Source organism: Anomalospiza imberbis, chromosome 2, assembly GCF_031753505.1.
Source record: "Anomalospiza imberbis isolate Cuckoo-Finch-1a 21T00152 chromosome 2, ASM3175350v1, whole genome shotgun sequence".
Classification (NCBI taxonomy): Eukaryota; Metazoa; Chordata; class Aves; order Passeriformes; family Viduidae; genus Anomalospiza; species Anomalospiza imberbis.
Window position 1 is genome coordinate 108275962 of NC_089682.1, and position 22515 is coordinate 108298476.

General features: G+C 36.8%; 1 protein-coding gene across 9 annotated transcripts in view; it reads left to right on the forward strand.

Annotated features, from left to right (window-relative positions):
• Positions 1-22515, forward strand: part of PCCA (propionyl-CoA carboxylase subunit alpha) — a 270129-nt gene that overhangs the window by 25633 nt on the left and 221981 nt on the right. For 7 of the 9 annotated variants that reach the window (XM_068182524.1, XM_068182532.1, XM_068182525.1 and 4 more), the window contains 2 exons: positions 13817-13930; positions 15426-15479. The exons of the other annotated variants lie outside the window; for them this stretch is intronic. In XM_068182524.1, coding sequence (XP_068038625.1) covers positions 13817-13930; positions 15426-15479 — 168 coding nt within the window. The remainder of the gene's footprint in view (positions 1-13816; positions 13931-15425; positions 15480-22515) is intronic. 9 annotated transcript variants of the gene reach the window in all.

Consider the following 22515-nt stretch of genomic DNA (forward strand, 5'->3'; position numbering starts at 1 on the left):
GGCTTTACTATTAGAGGTTTCTTTAGTTATATATGTAATTGGACTGAGAGAGATGGAAGGATGATACTATTTTGGAAATAGGGAAAGAAGTAATATTTTCTGAGAAAGCAGCTACTACTAAGTTCTTATTTTGCTTCTTGATTGATCACCCCACCCACTCCCACCAGCTATTTATTGAAGCAAGAACAAAAACTTGTATCTGCTTTCCATCATGGAAAGTGAACTTTGCACGTGTCAATGAGTTTCAAAGCTAGCATTTCTTCTTTCAGACCTTTGAATACATTTACACAGTTTCAGCAGGGAGGATGCTTAAATTGTGAAACTGACCTTTGAAATTTTAGGTTGGTTAATTTTCTTCTTAAATTAGGGAAATTTACCTGTCGTCCTCCTCCCCTTCGAAGAACCTAGTTTTTTTTTTTTTATCTCACTTGAACCCTTGAGATGAATTGCCTTGCTTTCAGCATGTCCTTTTCTGCCAGCCTATATACACATGGTAAAATAGATGAATATTTGACATTTACCATGTTAAAACAAAAAGCCAACAAAATTCATGAAAATCTCCAAGAGCTGCATCTTATCCAGGTGGCCTGCTGTTTGAAATATGACTCCTGGTGTGTATTGTACTCTTAGCCCTAGGATTCAGTAATGAGATTGAGTGGTATCTTGCGTGAGCACTTCTGGGTGATTGACAGTGAGGTGATGTGAATCATCATTTATCAGGATATTATCATGCCTACCCTTGATAATTTCTCCCTGCTGTCTGGGGAGGTGGTGAAGACAGATAGGACTTTGTGATGTCAAAGTAATTAGTGTGTGTTGGTTTCCAGCTGAACAAACTGGAAACTAATGATCAGGTAAATGAAGATGAAGTGCATTAGTGTAAGGATGAAGGTGCAAGGACCTTGGGGAAGAGCTTATCAAAATTTCATGGGGGTTATTTGAATATCTTACAATTTGTGCAGTTGCAAGCAATATTTTAAAACTGCTAAAGGATACTTCTGCAACAGTCTATTTACATGTCCTTCGTTGATAACTCTTCTAGTGAGTGTCAGCACTAGGGTTAAGGACATTAGACTCTTTCCTGTAGAGACTGGGAACTCCTTATGGTTTTCATAGAATCTAAATAGTCAATTTCCAGCTAATAGCAGCAATTTTGAGTTATATGTTAAGGAATTTTGGTGTACGCTGAAAAGGTTAGATTTTTCCAGTGACTCCACCCTTTTAAAGTGGGGAGATTACTATCATTTACCTTTTTTTTTAAATTTGACCTACAGCAGACTAGATCTGTTGTATTATTCAAATATTTTACTGTTGCTTGGTCCGTCTGTAAATATCTTTAAATATGCAGATTTCACTACATAATCTGTGCTACTACAACAGGCTTTTAACAGGCATGGTAGTTTCTTGGTACAAATTCTGAAAATTTTATGGATGTGTCATTAGTGAAATATTTTTATAACCTGAAAAAACTTTGTATAGGTGTTGTAGAGCTATGCCAATGTTGCAAATAATGCTTAATGCATGAGACTGGCTGAATATAATTGCTATACCAGCAGCAAGTGATGTGAGTTAATTTTATCTCATGTGATTAGATATTGCTAATTGTAATTAACTGATTGAAAAGTGATCTGTTTTACATGCTGGCTTTTCAATTATTAAAATGGTAATTTACTCATTGCCATTTATCAGTAAACTTGTATTAATATGCCAGTTTCTCAGACACGTCCAAGAGTAACATACTTGTGACAGCAAAGTTTTGTAATTAAATCCATGGCAAAATTATGCTTTTGGCTAATTTTTATGTACACAGCTTTTTTTTTCCTTTTTGTTTCAGTTGCTTCTTTGGTGGAAGTGAGTGGGCTAGAATCTCTGGCAGGAATTTGTCTGTATTAATATGGCTCATCAGAGACATTATATTTAATTGGAGAGCCTGCGGTATAGTCGCAGGAGGCTGGAAGGAATTATTTAGCATTAGCAATGGCTCGTCTGGGAGTTGTGCACTAATCAAGGAGCTTGTGTGTTAACTGTAGGGATGAGGGGAGTTATGACGATTATGACATGTGAGCACATGTCTGAATGAGAACTGGACAGGCAATGAGTTAATCAAGAAATATATTAAATGGCTCCCATGCTGCTTCGTTATTACTCTGTACAGTGTCTGTCAGATTGTGTACTTTAACAAAAAATAAAATCCAACAAATGGATGTTTTTGCAGGTAAAATTAATACCAAATTTTTAAAACAAGAACCTCTTTCCTCTCTCTATTTTTGAAGCGAATGTGTGCTTTTAAGTGCTGTGTTGAAAAAGAGTGAGTGCTTGGCCTGCAAAATGTATTTAAACACTCCGATCTGTAAGCTTTTGTGTTTTGTCAAATGCTTGTTTTCAGTAAATATGAATTATTTCCCACTTTCAACTAGATATCTTTAACATTTTAAGCTTTTATATAATTAATAGCTTGCTAAAATACAACAAAATTTATTGTTAGCAACTTAACTTCAAGGAAATAGGCTACTTTTTTCAATTATCAGGATGCTCCAAACCTTGTAAAGTAAAGACAGCTTCTTCAGCTGTAATGCGTGGACGATTTCTATGCCAGGTAGACACATTCTGTGCTCAGCATGGTTAGAGGCATCCATTTCCTATCAGTCATGAAATTATCAGTTCTGCTGGAAAAATTGATGTTTATAGGAAATGGAATTAATAAATTGAGTCCACCTTACCAAAAGTTAAACAAACTGAATTATATCAGTAGGCAAATAAATTTATCCCAGAGCTACTGGGCAGGTGAACATGTGCATTTTTCCTGCTACTGTAAGCACTGCCAAATTTAATACAACTTTCTACCAAACTGTAACCTTCATGTATTAGCTTAATTAAAGCAGTATCATGGCTACTGCCCAAAGTGTTAACCTGTAGGAGGTTGTTATTGAAATCCATTATCTGCGGAGTCAGTAGTAGTGGTCAACAGCAGCAGAAGTAAAACTGCAAGTAAGACCCTCCCTTGGGTGCTGTGAGCTCAGCAGGTTAAACTGTCAAAGCTTCTTAAAGGATGGATAGTTAAACCCCCTGGAGTTCAAGGTAAACCAATCATTTGCTGTCAGCAGGAAATATGACTTTATTTAGTGGGTTGGAGGGGGAAAATACCCAAACCTAAATGCTAACAGGAGAGAGGATTTAGAAGGAACTATCCTGTAAGAGTGTGTGTTGCTGTGCTATGTAGATTCCATGCAACCGGGGAAGATTTTTTTAAATTTCCAGGCTTTTTTTGAAATAGGAATTTGTTTATATGGATATTTACTCCAATGGCTTATAAAACTATGGGTAAGGTTGGGTTAATTTACTAAGCCTATGAATATTATCTATATGTTGTGAGGAATGCAAAATTTTGTGCCTCTTAAATGGAAACAGTTGTCAGTTTGCAGAAATAGGTTTTCTTTCCTTTGGTGTTGTGCAGGTGTTGCCTGTATGGCATGTAATTATCTCTTTAACCATATTATATATATTTAGCATTGACCAAGTGTGCTGTGTTGAAGAGTTAAATATGTATTAATAGAATTTGTATGTATAGGCCACATGTATTTATGATACTGTAATTAGGCTGATCCCATAGTGGTACCTCTCATTTTGTCTGGCTGTTACTTAATCTTCAGAGGTGAAGATCTGGAGCTTTTGTCTTAGCATTTCTGAATTTCTTGACACAAGAAAGAGAATTCCAGAAGTGATAGCTTGTCATAGAAGGGTGGGAGCTAGGTGGTGAGGGAGCACTTTACTGTCATTCTGTTCATTGGAACAAGATCTGTGCTTGAGTGGGGAGAACTTTGTAGTGTCCAGCAAAGGATGCTCTTTTGTATATCAAGACCCATTTCCTCAATACATGCACTGTTTTTAGACTAAATCTGCTTGATGTGCTGAAATAATACGATCTAAGATTAATGGCATGCAATGGAGACTAAGATTCTGCTCACTATCCATGAGTTTACTTAAGTTAGGGAAGTTCGTATCATAGGAAATAAGCTAGGAGGTGGAAATGTTAGGGAAAATACTCAATAAGCTAAAACCCTCCAAGCAAATAAAGAATTTTTCCACAGTCACACTAAATTAAATTTTTTACAATTTGAGTTGTAGCTATGGCAGAACTCTGAGGGCTATAAGGAAAAAAAAATGTTGAAAATATTTTTGTCAGATTATCTGGAAAAGAATGGGACCACATAAAGTCTGTCATCTGCAACCATGAATGAGTTGTCCGGTGTTGGTAGTAGCTGTGTAAAAATTTTATTTGGACAGTGCAGGTTTGCTTGTCTATTCATGCCTGTTTGTTAGACCATACACAGTCCTTACAGACTTGAGCTGGCTGCCTGTCTGTGCAGTCATTTTCGGGAGTGCTTGGTGCTTTTTCTCCATTGCACTATTTTTGTAGACTTTATCTTGATGTCTGCATCTTGAAATCTTGAAGCTGTGTTGTCTTTCAAAAGAAGATTTTTGAGAGTAGAGAACTTTGAGGGTAGAAATGGGTTTTATAGAGAGAACTATCTTCTTTGAAGTTGTGCTATAATGAGCAATTAGCATACACTGGCAGAGAAGTAATTTTCCTGCAAAACAATTTTATTTAAGAACTAAGCAAAGAATAATTTTTAAGAAATCGGAATGTTCACATTAGTGGAATTTTGAGGGAAAGCTGCTCTACTTTTTTAAATGTCATGTAATAACATAATAAGTATGAATATTTTGTAAGGCACTTTTAGGTATTTAATTCTTGTAAAAGCATAAGATTATGCTTGCCATGATGGTAATGTTCAGATTTTATGGTGTAATTTTTGTTAATTACATGTACTGCTTTAGTACTTAGCCTTAGTGGTAAAACCCCTCTCACTGGGTACCTAGAAGTGGTTAAGGGTTGTGTGTATGTATATACACATATACATGTGCATATATATTTTCTGTTGAGCATAAATGTATTGCATAGACATGAGGAAAAATCTGTGTTTTAGGAAAACTGCTCTGGAATTCTGTCATCCTTAAGATATTCTGCATTCACTGACAAACTGTTTTGTCTGGTATTTTCTTTGGATTATTTGACACTGTAGAACTTACTTCATTTTATGTCTAAATTCCTCTAAGTCTAAACTACTTGTGAAAGGAGTGCTCTCCTGCCCCCTCTCATTCATTCACTGTATGGGATCTGATGGTCATGCAGCTGGGAGATGGTTTAACTTGCTGATCTGACAGAAGGTTAATTTCCCCTCCCCTCAGATTACTTTTCCACTGTGTCTGTTCAGTTCATTGATCTGTCTCAGCAGCACTGTAATTGCTGGAGCTGAGTGTGGAGGAGCATTTAGGGGTGGCATCATCCTTTGACTGGCATTTTGTATATGCCTAAAGTGAGGCTTATTGTGAAACTTGATGTAACTCTCAATATATGGTCCATTTTGGGCCTGAAGTTAGTCCACACTGGGAAGAACATAACTCACTGTAGGTCTGCATCTTGCGTTTGCGATTTTAAAATAAATTTCAATCTTCCAGCTACTGATCCAGAATATGTTGCATTTAGTTGATGTCCACATTTCCCTTTTCACCTTTCTGTTAAATACTGTTTTGTAGTTGAAATACCAGGTAGCTGTGAATTCACCCTGCTGTTGTTGTGAGCTATTCTCACGACACTAGAACTGATTTTAGGAATCCCTGATCTTTGGATGCTGGAAGTAACTTCTGCAGTCCATCCATGTGTAGACATTGGAATGGCTGTGTGTGTGTTCATCTGTCTGAAAGGGGAACTCTATCCAAATTAGAGCTGAAAACCCTGAATAGGGGCATGTTACCAGTGCGTACTATGTGTTACTTTGTACTGTGGCCGAGTTTAACCCACTTTTTCTGAATCCCAAGTGTCTTCTGGAATATCTAGCTTAATCAAGGACTAAATCTCTGCAATATGAAGTTCTGTAGTTGACTGCCCTTCCTACTACGCGATACTGTTTCCTACACCTGCTTAACTACCAGTTTTCCCATCTCCTACATGTCTTAACCCCTTTAGAAGGCAAAACAAAGAAGCATGCATGAAATGCATTCCTTGGTGAGCTTGTTTTTGGTAGAGGCAGGAAAAAGAAACAGCATGAGAAAGATCTGTCCTATTGCTTTGCTAATGTGCTTAGAAGCTGAGATTCCAATTGGGAAAGGCTGACATGTGGGTGCAGATGTGTTTGAAATGCAGGGAGGCTACTAAAAGCACTGTAGGGCATCACTATTTTGTTAACATCACAAAAAACTTAATTCTTTTTCTAAAACACTGAAAGTGCAGAATCGCATACACTGGAAAGATGAAACTCGAGCATCCTCACAGAGCATAGTGGACTTCTCTAATAAATATGATGAACTGCTTAACTCACACAACAGATGGAGACTCTTTATTTGGTAAATACATTTATTGTCCTCCCAAATTGTTAGTGTATGCTCTGAACTAAAAATCTCCTGTTTATCCTGGAGACTTGCTGTAGATAATGTATTCCAAAGTAAAAATAGTCTGCAGACATGTGAGTGCAGTTGCAAGCTTGCAGACCTTCTTCACGGGACTCCAGATGTCAGCAAAGGTTGTGTTGAGTGGCTGTGCTGCCTTCAATTTTCACTTGAGCAGAGGAACCTGGTAGCTCTTCCACCAAGGGAAACACCAGTGGAAGGAGGCAAGGGGAGTGCTTTTCCCTCAAGATCGTTCATGTGTTTTGCAACTGATGCAGTAGCTTGGAGTTAAAGATTGGGACATTCCGGTTTTCCCCTCCTAATTGCTCTACTTCTGTTAATTGTTCAGTTCATCCAAAGGTAGATTAGTGAACAAGCTGACTACTGACCTACTTTTCCAGTTGTTCTACCAAAGAAATGGTTGGTGTTGAGTAAAGCATGTTGGCAGTCATGATAGAAATTAACTATTTCATTCTGCTAAATTTTCAATAGCAAACTTGTGTGCTGGTTGGAGTGTTCAACACAGTAAAAACTTGCAATAAAATTCTGATGGAGAAATCTTCGTTCTCACTTTTGTTCTAGAAGGTGCTTCACTGAAGCTGTGTGTCAAACAATAAGCATATAGGAAAAGGTTTTTAGGAGCTAAGGCCATTCTGGAACTCATCTCTAGAGTGTTACATGTAAGGTCTTCAGGACTCAGGAGGCATTTTCTTGCTTGTCCCACAAGCAGAGCACAGTTTGAGAGTATCACTCTATGGCAGCTTTAGCATGGTCTGGTTTTCACAGTAGGAGTGATCATGCTTCTATGTACAATGGAGAGTCCTTTCCTCTTTATGATGCAAGTAAAATTGTGTGTCGTTTTAGCAGCAAACAACATCTCAGAGCTTCATCTGTGGAAGAAAGAATAGAGATTTACTTTTTCTTTTTTTAGGGTTACAAAAATAAATTCACGTGTGTAAGCAAGACTGCAACAGATGAAAATCTTGATGTGTTGAAATGTGCTTTTTCTTGGTGCTGGTTAAAAATGCAGTCTTCCTCACCTGATTCATGTTGTCTGTCTTTTAGTGATTGTTCAGTTCAACCTGTATCTATTAATTTTAATTTTAGTTAAAAAATGGATTTTTGAGGCCCTTGTTTACTGAGGTTGTTTACTGTCGTCATTTTTTGACCAGCTGGCAAATTCGAAGGGCAAGACTAGGAAGTAAAGGAAAGGCTGTTATATTTTTAAATGTATTTTTCTCAGTTGGTGTCCATGAACCAGGGATCTAATCCTGCAGATGCTAATGGATGGGCTGTTTTGAGGGTCATTGTAGACTTGGAGGGGAATGTAAATAAACGCCCTTCACCAAAACATGTTTGGGGGCCACTGAATAATTGTTTTACAGAATCCTTGTATAACTATTTGTGTGCCATCAAATTAAAATAGTTTAAAATAGGCTTGCAGAGAAATCTATTTATGTTGACTCTGCAGGTTGACCTGTTTATTTGCATGAACTTTTTTAATGTTTTTTGGAATGCTGAGTAAAATTAAATATGTGAAATATAGGATAGTTATGGTATTTCTCTTTCACAGCTTTGTTTTTTGTGCGCTTTAGACATGTTTCCATTATTTTGTTTTAGGGTTAAATGCTGTAATGGTGTGGCAGTATTTCTTTGCAGATAGCACTTTAAAGGCTATATGAGTATTGTACACTGTGTGCTCATACTGTATTACTGCTGTGTGTTTTTTAGTGTAAAGCTGCTAAAGACTTAGGTCAGATGGAAGATGTGTTTTTGGCAAAGCAGTGAATTTGAACCTCTTTTGCATCTGTTTGATTTTTTTTTTTTTTTTAACTCAAGACTGTTCAATGCCACAGGCTTTTTGTTCTGTTTTGTCTGTCTCTTTTGGCAATGGTGCTGGCAAGATTTGAGGTGGTTGGTTTTTTTTTTAGCTAACTTACAAAGGATTTATTCATTAGCCCTATTTTATGGGTTGAGCTAATTGTGATTTGTCTTGCTGAGCGGTATTATGCAGTTTGGGCCAATTAAGTGAATCCACTTACACCAACGGATGTTGTTCCAATGTGTAATATTGATTTGAACTATAAAAGGAGAATGACTTGTTTGATTAGATTTCTTTGTCTGAACAATGCTCGATCTTATCTAGTGTACCAAACAAAAGTGTTCTCTTTGCTGAGGTTGTTTTAATTGCTTCTTAGGTTTGATTAGCACTGTATATGCAGCTATAACAGTTTCCCTATAATATAAGTTCTGTAACAGGACAGAAGAATTAGGGGGAAAATGCAGCCTGCAACTCAGTATAACTGTCTCTGCTGTGTGAATATCAACTTGTGTTGAGATGTGGTGATGTGTAGGCTGACCTACTCTGAAAAACTGGGGCACTGGGGAATCCCAGACATTTACCTCCTCAGAGATGGAGGAAAAGGGGAGTGTGTGTGTGTGTGTATGTGTTAATTAGACATTTACACTGAAGTAAATTACATCTGTCACATGATAAGCCTCAGAAACTGCTGAAGTATATAAAATCATCTGTGGAAACTATGCAGATGATATTAAACACTCCATTAGGAAATGCATGTAGATATATTTTTCTTTGTTGACAAAGTCAGCCTTTGCTTTTTGGAGTTAGTAAATGAGAATGATTTATTGTGAAACAAACTGGGGAGAAAAGCACTTTTTGTCATGAACCAGATCCATAAGAAGGTAACAGACTTGAGCTGCTGAATAACTATAATGCTAGAGATCTGTAAATTTTCTTGGTGTCTTTTGTTGTTTTATAGACTGTATATGCACTGAAAGTGGTTTATTTCTTTGCCTTAAAATAATTTTTAATACATTCTCTGTTCATACTGAGAACTTTTCTGTGTTTAAATGTTGAGAGATGTGTATTTTAATTTAAATGTAGATTCCAGCTAGTGATCTGCAGCAGCCGTGTGGCTCTGGAGAAGGTTACCTCGATACTGCTGTGTTAAACAGAATGCCTCTAGGAGACCTATGTATATTTTAGGTCTTTGATTTCTGGAAATTATTTGAGATACAGGTTTAGTTATGAGGATAATTCAGTAAATTCAGAGTACGGCTACGCAAGAGAGCAGGCTACTGTCAAATGAATGTGTGTCACTCTCCAGGATAAAGGAGCACTAAGATAATTAAGGTAATTTGGGTATGTACTAGCTCTGATTCAGTGCAGTCCTTCTAAATTGGATTGTCTGCAAGGCAGATACTGACTATTTTTGTGGTGTTCCTATCCAAAACTTTGGGTTATGGATGTATTTGTCTTCTGGAATACGATGCCAACCCCTGGCACCAAACCTGGCTTATAAATCCTCCTGAAATATTGAAATGTAGAAGGATCTCCAAACCCAGTTGCTGCTACTGTTATCACCTCTTACTGTACTCTGCGCTCTGAGAGCTGCTGCAGCCTGGAGTGGTGCTTGAAAGCAGTCCAGGCCGGGAATGTCTGGCAAGTCATCCCCAAAGGACTCCTTGCTTTACTTGCCTATTTGCTGGAGAGCTGGTGAAGAAACATGAAGCTGTTCCTGTGCGAAGATGTGGCACTATTTGCTGATATAGGTGCCTTGTAGTGAAGGTGGCTTCTGGACCTAAACTACTTTTGTAGCCAGAGGCCACTTCTGTGCTGTTTGCTTCTGAAAGAGTAAGCTTGTTGTTGTGTAATGAGATAATTGTTCTACTTCAAATTATTTCCAGTTGACTTTGTATCTTAATCCAAAAATAGTTACATCGTTTAATAGTATTCATTCTAATGTTGTTCTGCTGGGACTCCGAGTTAAATCTAGAGTGTAATTATTAGTAGCTTATTTCTCATAGATACAGGAGTGTGGTGAGCTGGTTGGCTGTTTGCGCTTGGTTTGGATTTCCAAAGTATTTAGTCTTTGTTTTTTAATTAGATTGAGATTCTATAAAATGAAGAATCAGTAGGGTTTGGTTTTGTGGTTTTTGAAATATAATCAGCCTGAACTAGACTATTTAAAGTGTAAAACTTTTACAGAAATTAAACTTCTTAAACACACACGATGTCTTTCCATGAGTTCCAGTTGTTTGTATTCTCTAACATAACAAGTCCTTGGTAGCTGCTTGAGACTTCTCTGTTGAGGCCCAGGTAGCCCAATATGATTAAAACCTGCAGTATAAACCATTAAGCACTAAGTTTCGACTGTTTTCCAGCCTTTGTTATCCATTCATGCTTGAGATTACAGGGTCAATTCAGATATTTATGAAAGAATTGCATTTTTTCAGGAGCCTCCTGGGACTTGCTGCTTTTTGTTGACTTTTTTTTTTTTGTGAACTAAAACAGAAAAGGGATGAATTATACCTCTGAGATTTTAGCTGTTAGGGATAGGTTTTGAATACCTAGGATTGTGTGATTTAAGTCAAGTGCTTAAGCAATCCTTGAATTTAAAAATCAATATATTTGAAATTTGTGGTGGTTGAAGACGGGGAGTTGCTGGATTCTTTATACTGTCTAGGAAGATTGTGTTATAAGTTAGCTTCTGCAGAGGCAAAGGTTTAGGGAATTACTGTGTGAAGTAGGCAGCGCTTGGTAGTAGGCTGAAAGTTTCAGTTGTCTTGTAGACTCAAATGATGGCTTTTGTTATAATGTTTGCTAGTAATTGCATTTGTACTGTACTAAAAAAATCTATGATGTATTTGTGTTGCAATATTTGGGGTATTCTTCATGAGCTACAGTGCAATGTCAAAGAAATCTAAATGCTAAGGGGAATTGTCATTATGAATTACTAAGTAGCAGATTTCCAGTTTGTGTGCTGGTTTACTCACAATATTAGTAGATATGAACTCATTATAAAAGTAGATATGAGAAGCCCTGTAGATGGGGCTGGATCCTGAAAGTCTTCTCAGCTGTCATTGGATCCTGAAAATCTGGAGGTTTTGAACTAGTGGAGGTGGAATGGAGACTTTTTTTTTTTTTTTGAGAGAGATTTGCCTGGTGCATTCAAGGCTGAACTGGCACTGAACTAGAGAAGGCACCAACAACGTGCAGTGAGGTGAACAAGGAGAAATGGATTTACCAGGTTACAGGGTGATGTGGGAAAGGAAGAGTTGAAACTCCAGAGCTGAATAGCAATGAAACATTTCAGAAAGGAGTGGGGGGAATATTGGGGAGAAGTGCACAAGACTGTTTATAGGTATAAAACCAATTGGTTTGCAGGATCTTCTACGGCTGCTTTTCATACTAGTGGGACTCTGTTGGTTTCTTAGTGCAGGAAGTGGGTGGGTGTGGGGTTTTCATCTTAATACCTAGAAATAGCTTACAATATTTAGTCCTTTTCTATAAGGAAGCTTTTGGTTTTGTAAAACACATGTTCTTAATTAAGCTTAAGCTTGAATGACTTTGTTTAGAATGTGTTAAACCACATTGGGATTTAGAACAACTTTAAGCATATAAACTGATCATGGAGATAAAGGTGCTGTTTCTTCAACTTAGTGCTGCAGGAAGGATGACGCAGGCTATCTTGATAGCATTTGATCAAAATAGATTACTTAGTTGCTAAGGTGTGTGTACTAGAAAGCACAAAAACCTGCTCTATGATTGTCTGTGCTACTGCTCTAAGATTTTTTTTGTTTGCTCTGTTTATATTGTGAGACCAATGCTGTAGTGTTAAAACAAAAGAGTTGTAACTTAATAGAAGCAATATTTAAAATGTAAAATGTGTGGTGATTTCAGGAGGTTATGTGAACTCTCATATACTTGAGAACATAGCAAATTCAGAAGCTATTTGAGATGCCTCCAGAAAGAAACATGGAATTAGGTGGAAGTTAACATGCTTCTTGTTGGTAGGACTAACATTTTCTAAGTTCAGAAAAGGTCAATAAAACTGAAGAAAAAAATGAAAATGCTTAATAAGTGGCTCTTTTCCTTTTTATACATTTGTTATATTTACCTGCTGTTTATTTCTCATTGTATTGTTCAAAATATTGTCTCACTGCTGCTTGTTTGTAGATGTCTTTTGGTTTTTTCTGGTCTTGTTTCTTCTGAATGAGCCAATAGTGTATCCAGACTATGTAACTTCTAACTTGTTTGACACACTTGACAGCCCCTTATACTACTTGCAAATAAAATTCCTTTTTACAAGGAACAAAATTTCCTGATAATAAACCAAAAATATTGTGCAGAATTACAGGATATGCTGAGTTGGAAGGGACCCACAAGGATTATTGGAGTCCAGCTCTTAAGTAAATGACCCATACAGGGACCAAAACCGCAAGCTTGTTGTTATTTGCACCATGCTCTGGCCAACTGAACTCATCTCAGGGTGTTATATTTCTCAAATGTTAATACTAATTTTCTAAAAGAGCAATGCTTTTAGACAATATATTTTCAGTTTCAAATCCTGAAGATATCAAATAGTTTTAAAAATTGGTAAGCATTGGAAATGTCAAATTGTCATTCTAAATAAATCTTACTGACAGCTAACAATCTTACACAGTTTAAACAATGACGTGCTTTCTTAAATGCATACTGAAAGGGAGCTTACAGAAAGCAGAATGAGGAAAAACTGGTTGTTTGGTTTCATGGTTATATGTGTATCTTACTTGAAAGAAAAGTATTCTGAACTCTGAAAACATGTTAAAGACCAATCTAATTAAACTTTTTAAACTTAAAGATAAGCATTTTTGTGAGATGTAAGAAGACTTCTAACTCCAAATCTAGTTATTTTAGTATTCCTGGTAAAATGTTGGAGATGTTTGTCCCTTTTTGGTTTGACTAAAAATATTTGGCAAATGCATATAAATGAGGATACAATGGATTAGAAATCAAACGTGAGCCTGCTTAAATAATTCTCAAGATTTTCTGGTTCACGTGTGGTGATATTGAACTCTTTAGTCATAGGCTTTAATTTGTGCATGGTGCTGACCTGATGCTGTGCAGGGACACTCATTGCATCCCTTCATTCAATTCACTCTAATTATCCCCAACTTCCTGGGGAGCCTGCTTAGAACTGGTCATGAATGTTTGTTATTAAGTATTAAGATATTAGACTACCCTGGTTACAAGTAACAAAGTAGTTTTTAGTCTAAATTTACATATAGATCATCAGTATAGGAAGCTGAAACTATATTTGTCTTGATTTTATTTAATCAAATTCAAAATAATGTATTAGAACATTAGAATAAAACATTTTGACAGTGACTTAAGCTCAGAGTTAAATGAAATGAGATTTACTGTGGAAGTACTTGTATGCCAGTGTTGGTAATTTCAGTGTGCATTTTGAAGTGGCTGTGGTATGTAAATGATCTTTTGACACAATCAGATTTGTGTGCATGTAACTGGGTGATGTTAATTATTTTTGCTGGGAGCATCTGTTAATGCAGAATATTGCCTCTTCAGGTTCACGTGAAAATGGCGGATGAAGCTGTCTGTGTTGGCCCAGCTCCCACCAGCAAAAGCTACCTCAACATGGATGCCATCATGGAAGTCATTAGGAAAACCAGGGCCCAAGCTGTGAGTCTGAATGTGTCTATCTGCTGCAGCTGTTTCATATATAGAGAGCAGAAAAGCCAGAGTTTGTATTTCTTTTTTTTTTTTTTTTTTAAAGGTGTGTTGGGGGGAGTGATTGAATATGCTATTCCAGTTAGTTCATGTCACATGAGTTAAATGTGTCTGAAATCGCTACTGGAAATCAAAGGCTTTGTAGCATCTGGCAGCACTGGTCGCTGATCCTGCAGGTGGCTGCTGGATTCAGCTTTCACACCAGGGAGCAGCTTCAGTTCATTTCCAAATTTGCTGGGGGAAAAAAAAATCCCAATTAGTTTTGAGTGCTAACCCTTTATATGCCATAATGGCTTTTTTGAATGTTTTATAAAGTGTGTCCAGAAAGGCTTTTACTTAAACCTCACTTGAATTACTTTCTATATTCTATAAATGTTACTTGCAGGAAGGTAAATGGTGCATCCCATAATTGCTTTTGTTTCAGAAGGTTTACAAAATGCACATTAGCTTATTTGTGTAAATGTGGGCATGTCTGCCTTTTTCCCCTTCAAGTTGGCCAGAGATTCAAAGCTTAATAGGAATCAGTAGGAAAAACTAATATGTAGTCATGTTCACATTCCTAATGTTCTTTGTTCTGTCACTGGAATAAATGTATTATTCAGAGCTACTGTACACAGAGCATTTATTAAAATGAAATTTGATGTGTATATATCAGCAACACTAACTACCCTTGAACAGTTGGATCAGCACTCTGATTTCTTTCTAACACAATACCTTTAGGGGCCAGAAACAAAACCAGTATTTTCTTCCCTTTGCGTTTCTGAATATGAAACCCAGTTATTGGCTCTTTAAAAGAGGTGAATAAAATGGCTTATGCCTTATCTGTCAGAATATATTAGATCAAGAATCTTATGTGACTTGCAAAAGGAAAGTGGAAACTTTCTCATGCTCCTCTCAAGTCATTAGGCTGAATGTATATTGGGGTGTGAGTAGCAAATGAGGCACACAGGATACTTGACTTGGACTAATGAAGAGAGTATATTGTGCTCTCTAGCCAGGGTCGCTAGAGGTAGGGGGCTTATGACTGTGGACCTGTGCACCATTGCTGTGGTTAGTGCTGGAAATATTTTGGGCTACAGAGTGCCTTATAGAGGTTACTGAGGAGAGCGTGGATGAGCATATTTGAGGAAATCTGCAATGGAGCTAAAAAGAGCAAAAGGCTAATCACCTAAGGGAATGTCCATTTCCTCTGCAAACAGCTCCGTTTGCTCTGCAAGCAACCCTGTTCTCCCTAGTTAAATAAGGAAAGTTTGTTTCAGAAATGATAGCTCAACAACTTGAGTTAGGGCAGAAAAATTGGTGTGTTAAGAGAGTTTCGTAAGGTATTCAACCTATTTAAATGCTTAGTGATCTACTTCACCATCACCAGTATCTGAAAACATGATAGTGACTTTGGTGTCTAGTTTCAGAACTTGATCAGCTTGAATTTTTTCTTTTGTCTTCCAAGGTACACCCAGGATATGGATTTCTTTCAGAAAATAAAGAATTTGCTAGACGTTTGGTAAGTTATTTTTATTTGCTTGTCTGTCACCGATGCACTAGATGGCACATATTTGTTTCAAGGTATCTAAGGAATCAAGCTACCAAATCAAGACAAATCTAAAAGATACTTAGGGGATACGTAGGGGATTTCAGTATGCTTTCTGTACATGTGAATTCCTTGCATTTTGAGGATGTAATTGCAGGCTGAGTTTTCTTTTGGGAGAAGTCTGTTTGTAAGAACTCTACCCAGGATGTAAAAACCTTTTAGGATTTTCACTTATGCCTGGACTGTTTATGAGGCTGCTCTGTAAAACTGGGTCACTGAAATGATCTAGGTTAAAAGTATCTGGCTTTAAGTGATCATCTTGGTGATTTGTAGCACAGCTGGTAAACAGCTGTATCAGCAGCCCTGAGAAGGTGCTGAACTGCACTTTGGGATGGGAATAGAAAGCTGTTTAAAAATTGGCTTCTCTGCTGGTGGTATTGTATCATGGAGCTGCATTCTCTGAAAGGACCAAAGAGTCAAGAGGGTGCTGTTTTCACCTTGTCTGAATTTATAAAAAATATTGTTCAAAACCTCTTTACTTCAGTAAGGTTTTTGTATATCGTGAACTGATTATATGGTCTGATTTTATTTTTTTTTCCAAAAGCTTTCATGCAGCTGCTTAAAAGTGTGAGGAGTGCTAGGAGGAAGTTGCATGCACAATGTTTGAACAAAGTCCTCGGTGGATGCTGTATGTGTAGTCACTGCAGATCATGTGTTATTGTCTACTGGTTTTGCTCAGAATAAGGACAAGCACATACTACATTGAAGTTCAAAGTAAAAAGCCATTGTGGCTACCAACTTTGTTATGGAGTAAATGAACCATGTAGCTGAAGAAATACCTTGTCTTACAGGCAGCAAGAGAAAATTGTTCCTGCTTTTGAGAAAAATCTGTACCTTTTTGATTCAGGATAAAAAACTTAGATGAAGCATGTGATTCTTAAATGGTGGTTCTTTTGTCCTTAGCATCTGTGGAACAGGTCTTCCATGTACCTTCCTTGACTCTGCTCCTTTAGGTTTAAGTTCTAGTTGTAATACAGACCCTTACTATTTAGTTGATTATTTGGTGTTAGAGAATACCACCTGCTTATTAAGGAGACTATTTGAGAATGAAATCTAAAAATTTCATACTTGAGTTGCTGTGATTTTTTTTTTTAAGCTCCCAGACAAAAACAAGTGCAGGTTCTGTGGGATGCTGAGTACACCCTGCTGGGTGCTGGTGATGTTAAAGTTGAAAGGAATTCTAAACACTTGGTGTTTGCCAGGGTTTACCAAATCTGGGGTAATCTTTTACATGTTATTTTCATGCAGTTTAGCAGCTTTCTTTTATCACTGTTCTGCTTCGTGTACCAGAAGTTCTTTTTACAGGGAAGATTTCTGGCTTAATTTGTAACAAACTCTGTTCTCAGTGGATTAGACCAGCAGGATAACTGGCTTTAGTAGGCAGTCCCTGGTATTTTTTAGTAACAAAAAAAAAAAAAAAGTGTTCACTTACACTAGTTTGCTTTGTTTTGCTGCTGAACTTGGAAATTTGATAGTTATTACTCTGAACCAGACACATTCTGCAGTGGTGTGGTGTTTATTAACAATAAAATGTAAATGGTGTGGTAATGTTAGTTAAAATGTTGATAATGTGACAGTCAGGAACAATTTTTTTGGCAGGATTAAGCAGAAATGGAGAAAGTACAAACATTCTTGTAGATCCTCTCCACCCTCCTATTTCTCATCTTTTCACTCGGATCCTAGGAAAGTTTCTGAACAATTTCCTGAAATAATGTGGTGACTAAAAACATGTTTGAGTTTTTGGTTGGTGCTGCAGTCTCAAAATAGCTTTAATTGTGTTTCAGAAACCCGGTGTGTTCAGTTCTCTAAAAATATAATAAAACCAAGGTAGTGCAATTTTACTTTCTGAAATGCACTATTTAAAGTCTCAATTAAGACATAATCATGCTTCCCTTGATGTCAGTGGCTCTAGAAGATCAAACCCCTAGTGAGAACTGGTGAAATGATCTATCTTTTTATCCCTAGGGCTGCTTATATTTTTTTCAAGACACTGTGATTAATATAGTTAGGAGGAAAACTTGCCTGCTGTTTCTTTTCTTCATTGAAGACTGTAACTGTTATGTTGTTAAACTGTTATGAAGTTGCACATGATGTTTTTGTTCTGTTTTTTTCTTCTTATCCTGTTCTTTATAGGTACACACTATTTTGTTCTTTTGCACTGAAAGTAGTGATGGAACTTGGGCTTATTTCCTTGTATGCATCTGTACGTTTAAAACAAACTTCTTAAATTGGGAAACTGAGAAGGACATTAAGCTTTTTAAACTTGCCAATCTATCTGTAAGAACAGTAATGAGTTCAAAGCAAAGCTTTGTCTTCAATTAACCCATGGAGGGTCAGTTCACTTGTAATCTCACTGTGTGTGATTTGAACAAAAGCATGTCTTTTTGTTCATTATTGTCCAAATGACTCATGGAGTAGGATACAGCTGTAAGACAATACTTTTGAAGAATTTGGTAGATACTTAAGAGTATGGAAAATTGCTGGTCTTTTTTTTTTTTTTTTTTTCCAGAAACTTAATTTTGTTCCCCATTAAAATGGGCAGGGGAGACACAATAACTGATCCTTTGTTTCCAAAACAAAATTTCCAAAAAACAATCAGTGGGTGAATATCTGGCACGTTGTTCATTGTGATTCAGTAAACAAATTGGTGCATTCAGTCCTGTCTTTGTGTATCTACTGGGTTGCTGTTGTTGGCTGACAGAAAAGAGATCCATGACATTTATACTGAGTGAGTCTGTCAAAGGTTTTATAAATATTGTCCATTTCTTAAAGACTGGTATTTGAACATGGAATCTTTTGATGACTTTATGATAATGTTGATAACATTATTATATAGAATAACAAAATATGGGTTTATGTAAGTGGATGTATTTCCTTAGAATCAGCAAATAAGTTGGTACTTTTAGTTTATGCATTCGAATGTATTTTCATGTAATTTCCCTCCTTCAAAGAGCAATTGCATAATAGTCAGTATTGTCATAAATGTTAAGGTGAAGTTAAAATCTATTGCTGCATAAAAAAAAAAAAATTGCTAGTATCCTTTGCCAGATGCTATGCAGAATTATAAGAGCAGTTCATTCCTGCCCTGCTTTAGAAGAGTTTGCTAGTGACCTCTGTGTTTAGGTTAGCTTGCTTAATGTTTCCTATTTTTTAAAATTAATGCAGACCTTTTCTGAGAAGCTCTGTCACCTCTGTTACCTAAAGCAGGTCTTTGGACTTTGGGAAGGAGATAGGCCCGACACTAAGATGAGCCTTTTGGTTGACCTGTAACTGAAAGATATACTTTTCTGGAATTGCCATTTTTCTTCCCTTGCTTGCAGACCTCCAGAGCAGCTGTTTTGGTGGGGGGATGGGAGCGCTCTGTCGGGTCTCTTAACATGCTGAATAGTTTGGGAGGATTGGCCCATGGTCCCAGTGACTCTGTTGTGGTTTTGGTTGGTTTTTTTTTTTTTGGTGTGTGGTTTTTGTGTTTTGGAGTCTGGGTGAGAAAAGAGTGAGAAGAAAGCAAGTGTGTGATTGGTTTGCACAGTCATTATTGCAGAGTCCGTGTGGCTGCTTATCTAGCTGATGTTAGCAGCAAGGTGGAGTCTTACTCCTGCAGCTGAGGTTATGCTCCTTTCCTGCTTCCTGGAAAGGAGCATAACCCTGATGCATGGTGACTCTGTGTTGCAGTTAGTCATAATGGGATCAATTTTCTTCTTAATTTAAAGAAACACAAATGAACTTCCACTTTACGGACTGCCATGAAAGTACCTTGTGATGCTACTGTTAAAAACGAAATAAACAAAACATCAGCTGAATTATTGTTTTGCAAACCTAGTATAAAAAATATCAGTTTGCAAGATTATAAATCTTCAGTGTATTTTGATGTCTTGTATGTATGTGGTAGAATTTGTGCTTTCATTAAAGGTTGTGGATTGTGGTGTATGTCCTCCAAGAAAATGATTTGATATGTGCATTAAATTATCTGAAAATGACAGCAGTTAGTTACAAAAGCAGCCTTTATCTGGAATATTCTGTTCTGAATGCAGCCTTGACAATATTCTGATGCTCTCTTTGTTGACACAAAAATAGCCAGCCACTACCTTCTGCCAAAATCCACTCCTTGGGATAGAAACCGTAAACATGGTGAGAAAAAAGCATTCAATTTTGGAATAAGTTATGAATCTTTTTGGAGTTTCTAGTGAAACCTGGTTGTATACATCTTTTGTTCCTTTTTAAGAGCTACTGTTTGACATGACTGGGGGAGAACAAAGCACCCCGTGCTATTTTTCTTTACCTTTGAAGCTAGATTAACATTCTTGGCGGAATTAAAAATCCCAACAATGTATTGTCTGAAATAAACGGGCAAACAATGTATATGGAAATGGTTGATCACATGTTTGTAAATGGCTGCTAAGTTTGAGAAGGAAAAGGTAAACCAAAGAACAACTTGTGTCACCTTCTGTCTGACCTGTGAAGAGCTTTGTGCAGGTAGATCTACAGAGTATGCACAGCTAATTATGGGATTCTCACCATTTAAAATGTAAACTCTTACTGGCAGGAGTGTTTCTTTACCATTGTTGTGCATGGCTTTGTTACTTGTAAGCAAATTGTGAGGTTCCTTCATTGTGGTTCAGTGGATGTTACATTTTTGAGAAACATTTGGCATGATTCTCATGCTGTTCCCACATGCATTGGCTTTTTACCTGACGACTCTTGTGACTGGTTAGCATTTGTACTTCCCAAATTGTGAAAAGGTGGTCCAAAAAAGGCAGTAGAAGTTGGTATCAAGAAGCTGCTTTTGGCAGAGATTGTATACCTCAAGGAGTGGGGAAGACAGAGCTTTTAATGGCTGTTTTGTACACTATGCCTTGCAGGCCAGAGTTTCATTGCCTACCAAAGCCAGCAGTGTGTTTGCTACCAGTACCTGTGGTGGCTTAAGGTGCTTTGTCTATTGGAGACTGGAGGCTTTGTCTGTACAGGGTAATAAAGGTTAGGCAATGTACTGCCTAAGTGAACAGGTCACCTCTTTGCTGCCCAGAAGAGCTCTGCCTGTGAACCTATAATTTTGATGTTTATTTTGTTTTGAGGTAGAATACTTGTGAGTGTTACTTGTATTCTCGTATTTAATTCTGAGCAAACTTTATTTCATAGAAAAAGAATCTAAATCTGCTGTATCAGGTTGGGTGAAATCCATGGGCGAAATAAGTAGTGTGTGTATTAAATCATGGGCACTGTTTGTCAGACATTACTAGTCCATATGAGCTAGAAAAATGAAATGGAGTCATCTGAACTGTCTGCTTAGCACTTACTAGGGTGGAAGTAGGAAGGCTGTGTTACTCCTTAACTGTAGAAAACTTCAAATACCTTTGCTAAAAGCCTTTGATGGCTTATGTTAAACAGGACATCATCAGTGTCCTGTTTAAGATTGCTATGCAACAAAACAAATTGATGCCAGTTCTACCCTGTTGCAAATTAAAAATAACTATCTTGAACTGCTGTATGTAGCTAGAGCATTTCTTTCAAGGGCAGGTGTATGCCTAAACTTAAGTCTCAGGATGCATTTCTATGGGTTTTGTGGGTACATGTGTATAACCAATATGCATGTATTTAGTGATGCAGGGTAGTATTTTGTCAAAGATTCATGTAATTTGACAAAAGTACTCTCCTCCCTTTTTATTCTTTTGTCGAGACTTCATAATATTAATATTTTTTCTCTTAATCTCTTTTGTGATTAGACAGCTTCCTATGCCATGGAAGTCTTGACCTATTTTGTTTTTAACTTGTGTTTTTTAAAGCTATGTCTTTTCTTCAAGTGGCTTAGTTTGAAAGCTTTAACATGTGCAACTGTCCTTAAGAAAAATGCAAGCACAAAACACTTGATTTGAATAGTAGTGCCTAGCAACTTGACACTGTTGGTGGATGAACTGTGGACTTGCATGGCTTCTGGACCAATGATTTACTGCTGTGCATGTGATTAAAGACGATATTAGAGATATTTTTGTCTATATGGGCTATTGTGAGTAATTTAACATTTCTCATGAGATGCCTTTCAACAGCAGTACTTTGGCAAGCTTATTAGGGTGTGTGGTTCTGCAGATGAATGGATATATGGACTCCTGATTTGTAAAAATTCAATTTTTCTTGATGTGCAGTGTCACTACAATAGTACTTAGTTCCAGACTTACTTGGCTTTTTAAAATACTTTGTTCTGTCCTCTTTTTTTCACTGTTGCTGTTTGGTCGTGAGAATGAAAATGTATTGCTCTGTTTCCACTACTGCAATTATATAAACTGTATGTACTTGTGTTTTTCCTCATTGCAATAATAGAAGACATGCAAATGAAATGCTATGTAATTCTCTTTTTATACAGGTAATACTATTTCTTTTCACTTTTCTGCCTCTTTACTATTGATTTGCAATCATGCAGACAAGCTTGTCTGGTTATGATAAATTCTGACCATTTTGATCTATGGTGATTTGTTAATTTGTCCTGCTCTGTAAAATGGATATAAGCTTGTGTGGTAACCTTGAAAATGTGATGTCTTTCTCTGTTTCTAAAATCAGTTTTAAATGTCCCATTAATAACAGTGGAGTTGGATTTAACATGAATAATTAAGAGATATGTCTTTGAAATAAGAACGTCTGTTGCTCTGTGGATTCTAATTCACTTTTGTGGCAAGGCAGATGAAGCTTCAGCTTAGAATTCAACAGTGATTCCTTAATAATCACTTCTGTTTTCTGCCTGCATTTTAGAAAGTTATGTATTTTATAGTGATTGATCTGTGTTCAGTACATCTACATTACAGACTGAATACTTAGAGTTTATATGTATTCTTCATAAAATATGCATATCAAGAAAATTAATTCTGACTTTAAAGATGAATGCAACTTAGTAAAGGGTTTTTTTGTGCATTCTTACAGTTGAAATACTTTGAAGCAATAATGTGTGGTAGAATCATTTTCT